Source organism: Calonectris borealis, chromosome 9, assembly GCF_964195595.1.
Source record: "Calonectris borealis chromosome 9, bCalBor7.hap1.2, whole genome shotgun sequence".
NCBI classification, from domain to species: Eukaryota; Metazoa; Chordata; class Aves; order Procellariiformes; family Procellariidae; genus Calonectris; species Calonectris borealis.
This window is the reverse complement of record NC_134320.1, coordinates 10,228,453-10,244,468: the sequence shown is the minus strand read 5'-3', so window position 1 is coordinate 10,244,468 and position 16,016 is coordinate 10,228,453. Positions and strand designations below refer to the sequence as shown.

The following is a 16,016-nucleotide window of genomic DNA, read 5'->3' as shown; positions in this document are numbered from 1 at the left end:
ACATGGGATTGTGGTTACTTAACTGCAGACGTGATACACGTAATACTTGCTGCTTTGGCAATTCTTCAGCTTTAATGAGCCAGGGGAATGGAGACACCAGTACAGCTGACCAGCAGAAAGCCATCTGAGGCCATAAAACATACCTGTTTTTAAGAAGGATTATCTTGTTTTCAGTGAACATGTAAATTGCTCTTGTAGTGGCAAGAGTTTACATTAATGGAGTATTGTGTGTAAGTTGGAGGGATAAAAATACTTACCTGTTTTGTATTGCAGATACCTGGTTTCATGCCTTTAATTTTGTCCTGGGTGTATTATTTAGGCTGGGATATGCTGCTGAACTGACAAGGAGTCGTTCCAGAGGTAGGGCATATGATACCCAGAGAGCACTGGTGCTGGGGAGGAGCGGTTGTAGGCAGGAGGACTCTGTAAAGCCCCTCTGACTCCAAACCAGAGTGGCCAGAGGGGAGGAGGTGACAATGCCATGTCCCTGAGCCTCTCGAGAGGCAATGCTCGGTACCACTGACATGGAGTGAGCTACTTCTAGAACAGACCTGGTTCTTTTTCCTTTTACACAATGAACATCCCCAACCCTGCCTTGGTCAGTGCCTCTACACCCTGCTGTGCTGAGCAGTGGTTTGCTCGGTGTCAGAGCCTGCACTGGAATTAGTTAATAAGCTCCAGCAGAGCCTGGGTTTGCTCAGCATCACATTGCAGAGCCCAGTGGCATGGCGGAAATCACTCACTGAATGTTTTAGGTCTCTATTAGTCTGGAGAAGGAAGCAGTGCTGAGTCCAAGAAATGTCATAGTGTCACCAATACTGTAATAATTATTAAATCTTATCTTTTTTCTTTCTTTTTTTTTTTTTTTTTTTCCCCCTGACAGCAGTTTAATAGGATTTGTAAAGTAAGTGGTGGCTGCCAGAATTTAGGTCTGGTTTCTCCCTAATAACTTAAGACTTTTGACACGGCGTGTTGGTGTGGACCTTACTCCCTCTAACTGCTGGAGGCAAAAATCTGATGGAAGAGAGATGATTATTCTCTGTAGTTACAAAGAAACGAAATAGTGGTGCTTCTCTCAGTTAATTAAGTTAAGACACGGTGCATTTATACTTATCCTTGGGATCCTCTTCCAAAGGTTTACTCCATTATTTTGCATCTGGCAACAATTTGTGCTGGCATCAATTCTTCTTCTCACTGGCAGTGGAACAGAGAAGTAAATTAAGGAAGCAAGATTGGCCAAATGATTCACAGAACAGCACTTAGTGTCAAGAACATTTTACTTTTGTTAAGCAATGTTTTTGCATACTACAGTTGAATCCAAGGTTCATTAATTTGGATAGCTGTTACATTATCCAGTCCAGCCAGCGTGTGTGACCCTTGGGGATATACAAAGGGCACTGGAATGTCTTAATTAAATCCTGCAAGTGTCAATGAGCAGGAATGGAAATATCTGGGAATGTTTTCCTGTGCGCACAACAGCTGATATTTACTGTTCCCAGTTATAGACGGATATCCCTTTTTTCCATTTCATTTGGCATTTTGTATCTGGTTCACCAAAAATTTAGTCAATGCTCCACAAACGTGTTCTGTGAAGGAAAAGCTAAGCTCCAGTGAGTTGGTGTCATGCTCTTGGAGGACACAAACAGATTTAATGCATAGGAAGATTCAGTAGAGGTCTCTAACCTGGTTCTGCAGAAGCATACATTTCTTTACGTGGTGACGTGTAGTGGTTGGGATTTGGCATCTTGCTATGATTTCTATTATTTAAAATTGTCATGTTTTTCATTGGATAATAAGTTCTTGGATGAAACTACCTATTGATGTAATGAATTCTTCAAAATGCTTCCTTGAAATAAGGAGTCAGACTCTGTTGAAGTGAGGAGTCATGTCCTTGATGTGTGAGCAAGATGGTAAAGTCCCATCAAGCTCAGGGGTAGTGGCTCTCAGCCAGGGATGGCCTCTCTGGGGCTGCCCCAAGAGCTTGCTGAGAGGCTGGAGAAGGCATCCTTGCAGATAGGGTGATGGAGGGGCTGGTGGGAGTGGAGAGCTGGCTCCGATGAGGTGCTGTACACTTCCAGTTTTCTCAAGTGAGACTTAGCTACAGAAGAGAGGGAAAAAATGGTGGATGCTGAACTAGACGGTGATCTGTTCTAGCATTAAACCCCAGCAACTCCGAACTGTGACAGTCACACTGCACCCGAGGTCAGTGGGGACTGTCTGCATCGTGCAAGATTAAACAAGGTCTTAAGTCTTTGCAGGACTGGGACACACATGCAAGTAAACTGAAATTGCCTATGCTCCTGCAAATGTGCAACTCGGAAGAGCTTTCTTGTGTGAAGCTCTGCAGGGAGCCCTTGAGTTTGTGTAAGAATTCATATCATAACCTTCATAAAAGATTACATGAAAAATTCAAATGTTCAGATATATCTATGGGTGAGTGTTTATAAACATGTCGTTCTTCTTTCTTTATAGACCAGTGTTTAAAGATAATCAGGGAAATGTTGACAGAGACTCCCGATTCTCACCTTTATTCAGGCAAGAAAGTAATAAGATTTCCATGGAAGATTTGATTAAACTAATAGCAGAATACAGAAGGTAAGGAACAGTTTTTAATTTGGTTTGAGAAGGAATAAAAGCTTTATAAAGCTGTGCAGAATAATTTTCACAGCTTTTTTTCTTCATTTAACACAGTGTGCCAAAGTGGCCATATTAAATTACTGTTTTTCACATTAGCCCATTACCTGCCAAAGAGTGCTTTAGGTTGGACTTTCCAGGAAAACTTAAATGTCATTTGGCACATTAATAAATGTTGTTACAACCTAAAGATAGTGATTCCTTAAATTAGCTTCCGTCAGGGGAGATGCAGGTGAAGTAACCAACAAGAGAACATTATCTCAGGGAAAAGAGGAAGGGAAAAAAAAAAAGAGAGAGAGAGAGAAAAAAATGAAAAAGCTTTCTTTAATGGTTTCCCCACTCCTTGATTTTGTTTGTTTGAGTCTCCATGACAAACTACAGAGTGGGCATTGGAAGGAAAAAACTTCTCCAAATGTTTGACAGTGTGTAAATTAGTGAGTAGCGGTTTGGCTGGATAGTCTTCCACACAATAGTAAATAATTAGACATTTACAGGTGTAAATCAGGTTAATTCTAGAGCAAAGTCTTTGTTTATACTGGATAAGTGGCATGAGAATAGAACCATGAATTTCTTCCTGTCTCTTCTACTATAAATGTGCCTAGAAATGAATTAATCTAATTAACTTCTCCTGTTCCATTTATATAAAATCAGATATAGAAACACTGAATGTCAACTACAGAGATTGGATTGGGCCCTTAATCTCTTGTGCCATCTTACTGTTATTCGTTAGGAAACTTTACTGAAATTCTCACTACTTTTATTAGAGTCGCCACTGCTGGGTTTGTCTGTCTAAAGCATCTCCTAGATAAAAGGTATTTAGCATCACAGTTTTGGCACTTCTCAAATTGCTTGAGCACAAGGAGTGTGTCTTGGTCCCTTTTCAGCATGGCATTTGCAGAAGCCATGATGCTGTGAACTCCTCTTGTCTCAGTGGTCATTGAATTCCTTTTAGAGAACATTTGATTCAGATTTTAGAAAGAAAAAGTGGGTAAGTTCATAAGGTTTGGTTCATCAGTTTCTTCCTCTTCTACAAAATATGCTATAATATTACTTGCAAAGAGAAGGCAGGAATGAGGCCAAAAAGAAAAAAAAAAAAAAAACAAACCCAAAACAAAACAAACCACGTTTCTTTCCTGCTGTTGCATTTGATTTGAGTTTAATAGCCCATAGGTGTATGTTAAATGTGTTTAATATATATTTATATCTTAAACCAGGGTCTGGTTTTCATTTTAGATTAATTCCAATGATGGGTCTCATCTCCCTTGTTCTAATTTTCTAAAATGTTTTCATTTCTGTCATTGCAGAGCAGAGAAGATTAGCAAAATACAGACTATACCTGGCTGTTTGGAGATTGCAGTTGATTGTGTTCCTTTGGAACATCCAAGTATGACTCCACTTTATAATTAATTATTATAATTAAATAGGACATTGTCATAGGCTCTCCAGCCATAATTGCTGCCTTAAGACAGTTCTGGTAGAAGTGTCCATTGTTGTATAGAAAAATGTATGCAGGGGAGTGTTCTTGATTTGTTTTCATTTAATTACACCATTCTTTGTTTCATCCTGTACCTTGCCAGATATACCCCAGCAATACAGAACACAACATGCTGAATCCACGTGTGATAAAAGTCCAAGGACCACTTTTTGGTCTCTAAGGGATTAGGCCAAAGAGCTGAATGGACTTCTGTAGCTTGAGCTTGCACTGTTGATGGGCTGCGATGCCCATATCCTCTGTGAATTAGCACGTATGGGACATGCAGCGGGTTTCAAGAATGCAGACTCGATGAAGGACTTCATTCAGAGGCCACTCTGGCGTCAGTGTAGCAACTGCTAAGATAGATGCTTCTAACTGGATCCTTTTATCGCTTCTTAAATTTTCTGTTTCAAGGGCCACATTTCTGTGACCCACTATTGCAAAAAAGCTCAGGACCATTGAATTCCTCTGAAGTCTGTCATCACACATCTTTATACCATCTTCATATGGTATTAGATAAAAAAATAGTTTCACTAACATTTCAAAAGCAATTCTTATTTTTGAAATTAAAAGAAACTGAGAGCTCAGAGTAGGCAAAATGGTCCAAAGCAGCTTGGACCTTGTACTGTTACCTGACTTGGTGTGCACTGTGGCCAAGTGAAAGTCTGGCTTTAAAGTATGTGCTAGTAAAGTGCCCAGTTCCTGTGGAAAGTCAATGAAAATTCCCTCACTTAACATTTCTTTGGTATGGGGAAAATTTGTCTTATTCTGAATAAGGCTGTAAAATAATTTAAAAACTGCACCAGAAAACTTCCATGCTGTAGGATACATTAAAATCTCCATCTTCTTGACTTCAGCCAGCTCTGAAGGAAGCCTTGTAGTAGCAGTAACCAGTTCTGTTACAACACCACCTTCCCACCCAAAATAAGTCATGCTAGGCTAGTGCTAATATCCTGTATTGCCAAGAAAAGCCACTGAAAAGGAAGTTGGCCAAAGATCTTGTCAAGAATTTGCTGGTGCGATTGTGTCTCTAGGGACCGACACTACCCTGCCTCACATTAGCATCAATTTGCATTAGACAACAGAAGTAAATCTTTGTTTTTGTAAGACTTTATTTACTATAGCTACAACAAGAGCTGGAGTCAGTGGTGTATCAGGGGATATTGTCTGACAGTGTTTAACCCGAAAGAAAACTTCTGCCTTTTCTGCTGCATGGGGGGAAGCCAAACTCGCATAGCTCTAGCAAAGGGGAAGAGAGAAAAAGCTCCCTTAAGCTCCCACCTGTGCTGCGTGGTCCCTGCCTGTTGTCCTTCGTGCCGGAAGGTCGGGGCCCCGAAGCTGGGCAGTAGGGCAGCAGGTACTGTTGCTGCTACATCCCCTGCTTTTGCCCCTAAAATACCCATTAAAACCCCAAACTGTGAGGCTCCATTCCTGTGGAGGGCAGTCACAGAGAGTAGCTTGTAGCCGAGAGCCGTGCAGCTGGCAGCAGGCTGGGCTGTTGCCTCCGTGCGCATGTCTGTGCAATGGATCGAGGCACAGAGAGACCGGACCTTCACAACTGGCTGCGGAAGCCTCCATTTTCCAGCTGGCTTCTTCCTGTTATTACTGCTTCTTCTCACAGTCTACAGGCTATCGCTGTTCTCCTATCTGAGCTACTGGCATTTAAAAACTTCATTTATTACTTACTCCCCTTTTTGTGTTCAGCTCAGCACTATTTCTATTTCCCTGTGGATTTTCTACGGGCTACTGGAAGTGCAGTGTGCGGAGGGCACAGAAAGACTTCTGCAGAGAGGCCTTAGCACTGCATTCTAATCCTTGGGTTGGTCCCCGGATTTCTCTAATGAAAAACAAGGTTAAAAAATTTACACAGTCAGAATGCTTATAAATCAAGTTTGAGGGGCAGCTGGCCAAATTATAAGACATAACACATCCTCATATTTTAAGATGGGTTGCCTGAGATTTGCCCAAACAGAAAGCTGCCTGTGTTAGCTTTGTAGGCCAAGAGTAGTGAGCAGAGTCTCCCAAGTACTGGGCATGTTAGTAGCAGAAGAGCAAACCTTCAGAAGTTTGTATGTGACCCTGAGTATCTTCACTGACCAACAGAGGAATCTGCATTATCATCTACAGGGAACTATTGCTGGCACTGGGGAGAATAAACCTTATCAAGGCTTCTCTACAGCAGGCGGTGGTCATTTAGCTGTTCCCTTTAATGCTGCTAATTTTGATTGGGAAAGACAAAAGTTTTCATATATGGATCTTTCCAGCTTAATTCAGGAGCTATGTCTGTTGGCTGGGTGTACAAGTCAATTGTACACATTCCTATTTTGGTGGGCAGCAGGCTGGGAAGAAAGTTTTCAGTGTCTGTTTGAAAGAAAGCAAAGAGAAACCACCCTGCTATAGCCGGCATAGAGCCGCTTCTCCACCACCTGCTTGGGCTGCAGAGGACCTGCACTATCCTGAAACTGGCAATTTCTTCTTGTGCTAGTTTAGAAGGAAGTAAAATTGGGCATAGTGTATATGAGGGATCACCAGCTTCTTTCGGCTTCCTTGCCACAAATTGGTAGGCTTCTCCTGTGGTTTATTCTAGGGTTTGAGGAATTAATTTCAAATCGCTTTTCCCAGAAACAGCTCAGGACATCCCTAAGTTGGTGACCCTTCTCAGCTGCTTTTGTGCAAACAGCCCTTGAGTTCTACATGCTGAAGTTAAATGTCTCACTGCACAGGCAGACAGAGTATACTCTGTCCATTTTCAATCTCTCCCTGTCTAGGTGACAGAGTGTTTATTTTCATTTTCTGTTTTCTGTTTCTTGATCTGATTTTAGTTATCGCAATTGCATCATGTATTTAATCTAGTTCTGCACTACTTGTTTCTTCATTTTGTTTACTATGTTATTAGATAATAGAAAAACTTAAATGAGATATTGAGCTGTAAAATTAATTAGAAACAACATCACTTCAGTATATTCTGTTGAAAGTGTCCGTGTGCCAATGGTGCTGTTATGCCATCAAATGCCATCAAATACTGTGTGTGTCAAGAGAGGTTTTCAGTGCTGTACTGTTTGATTTAGGTGAGATAAACCATTTAAGAATGACATATTGTAATTGTTCTGAGGTAACATGGATGCAACTTAAGGCAGGATTTGACCTGTTGCATCTCAGCATTACTTATTCTTTGCAAGTTAAGGCAGGATTTTACTTGTTCCATCTCAATATTACTTATTCTTAGTAGTAAGACGCTAAAAATAAACATAATATGTGATGGTTTTCTTTTCTGTTCTTTTGAAGACTGTGTAACTTCATCTTTTATTCCAATCAAGCCATTTAATGACATAAATGAGCATCAACCTACAGTAGAAGTTGAGGAGTTTGTACAGGAATCAACAAAATATTCTCGACCTTACAGAGTATACAAGAACCAAATATACATATATCCAAAACACCTCAAGTATGATAGCCAAAAATACTTCAACAAGGTACAGTATGTGACCAATTCAGGCCAACATTGGGTAGTAGTGTACTGCATGAGCTCTCATGGAAATGAAGTACTCGTCATAAAGGAAGGGAAAATGGTGATGCAAGTCACTGACTTGGCTTTTGATCTTTTTCAATTTTTGCAATCATAAAACATTGGTACAATTTTGATGAAATGAATCTATAGATTAATTTTAAGTTGTGTCAGTGATTCAAAGAGAGATAATGTGGTAACAGCTTTTTCACAATTTTCAGAAGGGCTGTATTTTAATGAAATGATGTGTGCAGATAAAATTAATCTGGATAATATTTGTAGTTCTTAAATGAAACTTGAGTACCACTTGCGCTTTCATGGTGATTGAAAATTAATTAAAGACAAGACACAAGTAAGTGCTGGTCACTTTATAATCTGCTTCTACACAGTCAATTTGAGGCCTGGCTTGTATTTTGCCAGTTCTTCTTGGAAATATTATTTCTAGTGATATCACTGTGACTTAAAGGCATTTTAAATGTTGATACACCATCTGCATGTTTCTCCTAGATTTTGAAAAGAGCTTATTTCAGCCCTTATAGTTTGCCTGTGTTTTTATAGGTACCCCATTTCTGATCTAAGCTTTAATATGTTCCTGTCTTTTCAGGCACGGAATATAACAGTGTGCATTGAATTTAAAAGCTCTGATGAAGAAGGAGCAAAGCCACTGAAGGTAAGCCACAACAAGAGTATATTCAGAGAACAATGTTTCTGAGGACATTACTTATAAAACCCAGGAATCAGGGCTATACTACCCCAGAAAAATTAAAGAGAGAATGCTGTCATGCATCCTTTGCATCCTTCTACATTTGCACCGTAGTTCTGTTTGATCCCAGCTGGTCATGACGATTCCAGCTCACAGTGCCATTTTGCAGTGCCAGCTTTCTGACTGGTGGAGGGGAAAGAAGGCAATATTAGAAAACTTAACCATTTTTTATAGTGCAACTTGGTTATTCTAAAATTTACCATTTACCCGACATTTCTCACTGAGCTCAGGACACTTGACTGAAAAGAGTGAGACACAAAATTAGAAGAACCTTAGACTTAATTCTTAACTTTGCTATTGACCAAGGGCTATTGCATAATATTGTTGTACTGTAGTTTCCCCACCAATAAATAAAGTTACCATCACTCAATAATCAAGAGCCTCCAGACTGGATCCTGCCAGCAAGGAGATTGTTAACTGGTGTAGCTTTTGTAACATTGAAAAGTCAGTAAAGGCATTGTATTGTGTATTGAACTGCATAAAAGTGAAATAGCTTTTGTAAAGCTTTTTGCAGAAAACTCTGAAATTGGTAATAGCAAGGAAGTAGTCTAAGGAGTCTGCATTGCTTAGTAGAGTGTAGGGTAATTTTCACAGAATCAATAGACTTTTACTGTAAGTCTGTATAAAAAATTGCAGGTTTGAGCACTTAAAATATTTATTTTAATATTTGATCAAAGTAATTATCAATCTTTTATGATATTGTTTTCAATGTACATGCATATTAGATACACCGTCAAGACTAGCATCATCAGCAGAATTTCACAATGTAATTAAAGCATGTTACTTTTATTAGTGTATTTATGGGAAGCCAGGTGGACCATTATTTACAACGGCAGCTTACACCGCTGTGCTACATCATTCCCAGAATCCTGATTTTTATGATGAGGTCAGTCTGCTTTTTCTTTCATTCAATGTCTGCCAATCCCACATGTTTGCCAATGAGACAGAAAAATGTGTGTAAAGAATACTTCTGTTCCAATTGCTTGTGTATCTGGATGGGCCTGTGTTATGTAGATTTACATACAGTCTCACGTTTTGGTTTTTTTTTTTAAGTCAACTCAGTGAATCCTTCCTTTTGTAAGATGTTCTGGGTACAGTTAAGATACTGTAGAATTAATTAGGAACAGTCTAGCTCTCTAAAATGCATGTCTGGATTACATTAAGGGTCCAGCTGCATCTCTGAATTTAATGGAAACAGTAAACATTATGATGAAGGGTGGAGCCAAATGTCAGAACAAATCCCTCTCTGAGATACAAGATCTGCATTGGGGCATTTTGTTGACCCAGTGGTCTGAACAGAATGTACAGTGATGTGTAGCTGGTGGTTTTGAGGGTGCAGCTATAGAATAGAGTTCGCACGTTGGCCTTTGCCAGATGTTAGTCGCACCTTCATCTTTATGTTTTGCCAACACCAACTATTGATTCCCCAGGCTTTCTGCAGGTGAACTTAATTTCACCCTTTCAGTGACTAGTGTGTTTGATGTGAATGTGATGTGAATGTCACCTGTTTGTTCTGGATTTTCCACTGCTGCTTTATGTGTAGCGATAAGGCTGGCAAACAGCATTAGTATATAGCCAGTATTTTCCAAACTGTTGGCTTGATCTTGGAAAAACTTCCTTTTTCAGTTAAAATTTACTTTGATGAAATGGCAGGGGCAAGACCGGCAGATAATGTACAACTACATGTGAAGTATCAATTTTAAGATTCATGTTTAGGAACTGAGGTGGAACTTAAAGCATTACATCTTCACAGATCTTGAACCCCTTGCTGCTCCTTTGCGAGCAGTGTTTTGGGTTTTAACGTATCTGAAAATGTCCTTCATGTGATGCTAGTGAGCCATCTGCTTTGAACAGATTACTTTCAACTTGAACAAAGAGCTGAATTCAGATCTTCATAGCTGATTTGGCTGGAAGAGGTGTGCACCTGTCCTAAATGTTCCTAGTACAGCAAGTGTAGTCTTTAAAAGAATGTAGTATCTTATCAAGAAAGATGTCTTAATCTCCATGTCTGAATGCCCATTTCATATCTATGTTTATGGTATTAGATTCTTACCCATAAGCTGATTTAACACTGGAAGCATTTATCAACGATTTCTAAACCTTACTTTAAGCTTGGATAAACTTTATCATAGCTCACAAGGGAAAGGGGTCTTCTTTTATTAGTTCCTATGGTAACATGTTTTGATTACTTTGTATTTTTATTCCAATAGGTTAATAATACCTCAAACCCAATCTGTAGGGATTCATGGATGACATGATATGGGATTTAAGACTGAGCAGAAATCGTAAATAAAAGTTTACTTTTGTGTCAGCCTTTATTACTTGCTCTTTGCCATGAAATGATGATGAAGTAGTAGCAGAGATGTCATTTTAGTTTTTGGTTTGATCATCCTGAAAATATGAGAATGGTGAAGGCTATTTATGGCTGCAAGAGTGCAGGTGATCACTTCTAAGCAGGGTCCATCACTCTTTAGTTCTGTCTTTTTTCATCTTATGCTCTTTCGTCACAAATGCAAATTTTCATCCACAAGAAAGAGAGGAAAAAAGCTGTTTTAAGTAAAAGTGATGGATGATCATCCTAAACAATTTCCTTATGAGAGCATCTGTTACCCATACAGACAAACATTAGCCAATAAAGGCAGGCTGTACTTAGACCTCTGTGTAGAGAGATGTCACTCGTTTAGACCATCTCTGATGCCTGGTTTAATCGGTTTTTAAACTAAAGTGAGGTGTAACGTTTTACATTTCAGGTGAAAATTGAACTTCCCACTCAACTCCATAAGAAACACCACATTCTGTTTTCATTTTATCATGTCACCTGTGACATAAATGCAAAAGCTAATGCCAAAAAGAAAGAGGCTCTGGAAACACCAGGTACCTGTAGTAGAATTACTTTCAATTATAAATATAAATGATGTACGTTCAAATAAGGATTGCAGAATTTCTGGCTGGATGTTATTGTCTTCCTTTGAACTGGAGAAGCCTGTTTTTCCAGAGAATCATATTGGTTTGTTCTTGTGTACAGTGGGATACGCATGGCTTCCTTTGTTGAAAGATGCCCAGTTAGCTTCCCAAGAACACAATGTGCCAGTGGCAAGCAGTCTGCCTCCCAATTACTTGAGCCTTCAAGAACCAACTAGTGGAAAGGTATTAATTCATATTTTCATATTATTCACATGGCACAGAACATTTATTTGCATGTGTTTTACATGAGATCAGATTTGCATTTGCACTTCCCTGGAAGTGTGAATGATAAATAGGGTATCTGTTTTAGGATATTCATGTGCATATCAGTAGGTATATAAACTAATATATGTACCACTGGACTGAGAGTCGTATGTTGCTGATTCACAGGTGTATATGGAAAAAGTGTATTTTATAACTGTGTATTCTACAATATTATACCTAACTTCTCCAAAACATGAATGAGAGTGCTCAGAAAGAACTCTTTTCACAAACTCAGGCCATATGACATTCATTCTCCAGCTGACGTGATCCACGATCATGATTCATTCTCCAGTTTTGTGGGGTGATATCATATTTTCCCACTGATCCTGTCCAGTTTGGATTATTTCTGCCTCCTTGTGTTTGTTTTGCTATTGTCATGAGGACAGGGTGGGGCAGTGAGCTGGTCCCTTGAATGATAAAGTTTGTGGCTTGTGCTGAAAAGTGGGTTTGTATTGCAATAATTTTGCGGTTGTGAAAGCTGAGTAGCCAACACAGTTTGTGCACGTGCATGTGCAAATCTATGCAGTGAAACTTGAATAAGTAGGAAATAAGTGGGAAAATGTATTTTGTTTTGTTTTAATAGCAGATCGGCTGTGATGTAAAATGGGTAGATAGTGGGAAACCACTCTTCAAAGTGTCTACTTTTGTTGTATCGACAGTAAATACTCAGGTAAGCCAAATTTCCTCTTAGCTCTGTTACCTGCTTACAAACAAAAAGTGTCAAGGAATGTCTGAAAGATGTTTTAAAATATTGTATGAATTTGTTTCTCTAACATGTAAAGGTTATTTGAATGCTGAAGGGCAAGATGACAATGATGGAATGCACACTTTAAGGAAAAATAAATTATTTGAGATTATATCAACAGACAAATCATGGAATATCAGTTTAAACAGCAAGAAAATAAACTGTGAGCACCAGGAAGAAAAAAAAAATCTGTCCACTTAGATTGTGAGGAAGAAATTAATTGCTCACAACACTGAAAAAAGAGTGGTCAAAGCACCTAGAAATAAGTTGTATATAGCAAGCTGTGCTATATGGGTTGGGCTAAGAAAGTTGATCTGTCTTTCTGTGGTTTATGTCTAAGGCAGTAGGGACCAAGTGTGTTCTTTGGTATCACAGGTCGTTGCTGTAACCAATTTATGGAGCTGAATTCTAATCCTTTCTATAACATACATTAATGTGAATGTTTATCATTTTAGGATCCATACCTGAATAACTTTTTCCATCAGTGCCAAGAAAGGGAAAATAATCTATCCCAGCCTCCTACCTCAAACTTTATCAATTCTTGTAAGGTAAAGTAACCTGCAGCACACACTGTGCTATAAAATTGTATTTCGGGCTTTCTCTCAACTGATCCATCACTGCACAGTTCTAAGCATGGCATAGACTTAGCAGGAGACAATGGGTCCATGACAACTCCAGTTAGACTTACTTGATGTGACAGATGCATTACTGGTCACAGAGCTGTCTCCCGTCCCTTCTCATTTAGAGCTTGGCTACATCTGCCCCATCAACTTTGATAATCCAGCCTATGACAAGCCTCAAATCCTGTTAAAGGATGGTGTAATGTTGCTCTAGGAATGTCCGGGAAAAGGAGCAGTAGCCTGTAGAACTGGAGTATTCCTGCTAGTCCTCTCTTGCCTTGGATACATTGAACGCTTACCTCCTACTTCGCTCTTCGTACCTTCACTCTAAAAACCTGGATGCTATCCAAAGGACTGTTTAGGGTATTTTGCGTGTATAAATCAAGGGTGCTTGTTGCCTGTCGAGTTCTGAAATCAGAAGGAACGTACCCTTTCTGCAGAGATGAAACAAATAAGCAAGAACTGCATTAGATGGGACTTATTCAGTAGAGGTCAAAAGAAAGGAGGAGTATAACAAGCAAATTAGAAGAGCAGCAGGTAAATGTAGGGCCATGATTCTTTACCTGTTCGTGAATGGTGAAATTCAGAGTTCTCGCTTAGCAATCTGCTTACTGAACTTTAACAGGAAGATAAGCAAGAAGACTGAAGGGTAGCTGTGACACTGTTCTGCAGTACTAGCCTAAAACATCGTACATGTGACTTTTATTTATTATTTTTCCTTTTAGCACTCTGTAAAATCTAATAGGTGTTTTGGCGTTTAGATGTTACCTTCATGTGCATGCTTTCCCCCTTTCCTTCGTTGTTAATGTTTTCCTGTTTGAGTGTTCCTCAATCAGATTTTATAAAGCTGCTTGGGAAAAGATTTTTGCTTTAATAAGCAAACAATAAGTTCCAATAAATCATGGCAGTTCTCTGGGCAAGTCCCTAAAGGTGGCTACTACTTTTGTTGATAGATGCAGGTAGACCTGAAAGGGGTTGCTTTGTTTTTAAATACTGTCTTGATTTAAAGAAATGATTAAGGGATGTTTTCAAAAATCAAAGCATCAGTGTTATTTAGAGATTATACCTCTCCAGAATGAAGTCCTTAACTATTAATTTTTGGGAAGCCATTGAGTGTATTGAACAAAGTTTAGGAATCCATAAAAGCTTCACAACTTTCTAGACAGTAAGTCAGTTACCTAAACTACCAGAATTGCACTGTTCTTTATTTGCTGTTTGTAGTTTACCTTTTAAAAAGATTTCAGTAATTTTATTAGAAAATAGAGACAATGTTGTATGCGACAAGGGATCAACTATGCAATATAACCAGGGAATAAGTAATTTTCCCCAGAGTATTTTGCCTTTATTTATAAATCACTAATACCTTTGAAGAAATTCTGGAACGATTTGGAGGTGACTGAAATGAAAAACTAGGAGGAATTCAAAGGAGGTTTTTTTTTTAATTAAAAGCTCAATATCCTCCTTGATCAGAGAAGATAATATAATGTCAGTCCAGTCAGGTTAGTGTGTTAATACTACTTTTTACCAATGTGCTTTTAACAGAAGTATTTTAGCCACAAGAAGTTCGGTTTATCAGATCTCTGCATAAAAAGAATGAGTTTTCCATAAAAATGCATGTCTCGAAAATAGTAATTAAGTTCTTTTATTGCTCTTATGTACGTATCCTTAGTGAAATACAAAAATTGGTTTTGGTTTCTTTTTCTTCTACTTCTTCCCCTCCCCTCCCGCCTGCCCCTCTTAAATCAGGGTAGAGCAAAATATTGGAATTCTGAAATTTGGACAATACCTACAGTTGTGTTGATGATCGTATTTAAAACAAACTACATGGGGGACCGGTCCTCTACCTAGTTGTCCTGTTTTCCTACTGCTATTACTGCAGTGGTTGCACTGCATTTTACCTGCTGAAGCAGGAAAGCAAGTAGTCAGCTTTCATTGCTTGATTCATTGGGAATCTCTCATTTTTTTTCTTACGTCTATTACAGAATTTGCTGAGGATCGAGAAGATCCATGTAATTATGAATTTTCTTCCTGTAGTCCTGAATCAGCTCTTCTGGGTTTTGGTGCAAAGCAGTGATGATGAAGTTACAACAGCTGTGACCAGGTATCTGAATATTTTTCTGTATGAGGGAAAGAATTCACTCTAGAGTGCAAATGTAGATGTTAGTCCAATTATAGCTGCTTTTACAAAGCTGACTATGACATTTAAACTTTAGTAGGTGAGAATGCCTGCTTCCACCTTAACACAGGGCTCTGCAAATAATGCATGGAAGAGCATGGTATCATGTGGCTGACCGACACCAACCAGGAAATCACTGACAATGGTGGACGTGTCTCTGTACCCTGAGGCAATCGTAGGTAAAGGTCTCATTCTTCAGGAGCTAAGTGCTTCCTAACAAAGCTGAATATCAATTTTGCCCTATGTTTGGGTCTGAGGATGTGGAGTTCAGCATGGGAAGAGCTTAGCATCTTCAGCATCCAATGCAGAGACAAACAACCAGGTCACACTATTCTGGGGCATTTTTTAATTAGAGTATATCAGCAATAACTGAAAAGCAATGGAAGCATTTTCTAGCGAGCAGGCAGACAGCTGGAATGATTTGCTGAGTCTCTCACCCCTCACATGATGAAATTGTCTTTATTGATGCTGTTAATCAGGGCAGCAGGAAAAAAAATACTGGAGAGATTATTATTGGTCTCTGCAGGAGGGCAGAAAGTTGCATTGCATTTTCGTTTGGCCATAGTGGTGTTTTTGTTGTACTTCTGCCAGTAGCTAAACATGGCAACTACAATACAACTAGTAGGAAAAAATGACAACTGTCTTCAGCAACCTTGTTAGACTAATCTGCTGCCAGTATATTTTCTTTCCACAGATTGTTCTTCAGAATTATTTCCTGAAGAAAGATTAATTAGGAAAACTTAAAGGAGCAAGGAAGCAGAATTCCTCATCTTAGCCTTGGAAAGCTAGAGTTTCAATATTCTTTATCAAAGGATGATGGCACCTTGCAGGCAAAGTCCAGTTTTACCACACCTAGGCACTAGGATTAGAA

At 39.1% G+C, this 16,016-nt stretch overlaps 1 protein-coding gene across 3 annotated transcripts in view; it reads left to right on the top strand.

Annotated features, from left to right (window-relative positions):
• Window positions 1-16,016, top strand: part of DOCK10 (dedicator of cytokinesis 10) — a 162,558-nt gene that overhangs the window by 99,476 nt on the left and 47,066 nt on the right. For all 3 annotated transcript variants that reach the window (XM_075158204.1, XM_075158202.1, XM_075158203.1), the window contains exons 15-24: window positions 2,473-2,595; window positions 3,939-4,018; window positions 7,394-7,581; window positions 8,218-8,283; window positions 9,170-9,262; window positions 11,127-11,250; window positions 11,402-11,523; window positions 12,188-12,274; window positions 12,805-12,897; window positions 14,952-15,070. In XM_075158204.1, the coding sequence (XP_075014305.1) occupies window positions 2,473-2,595; window positions 3,939-4,018; window positions 7,394-7,581; window positions 8,218-8,283; window positions 9,170-9,262; window positions 11,127-11,250; window positions 11,402-11,523; window positions 12,188-12,274; window positions 12,805-12,897; window positions 14,952-15,070 (1,095 nt within the window). The remainder of the gene's footprint in view (window positions 1-2,472; window positions 2,596-3,938; window positions 4,019-7,393; window positions 7,582-8,217; window positions 8,284-9,169; window positions 9,263-11,126; window positions 11,251-11,401; window positions 11,524-12,187; window positions 12,275-12,804; window positions 12,898-14,951; window positions 15,071-16,016) is intronic.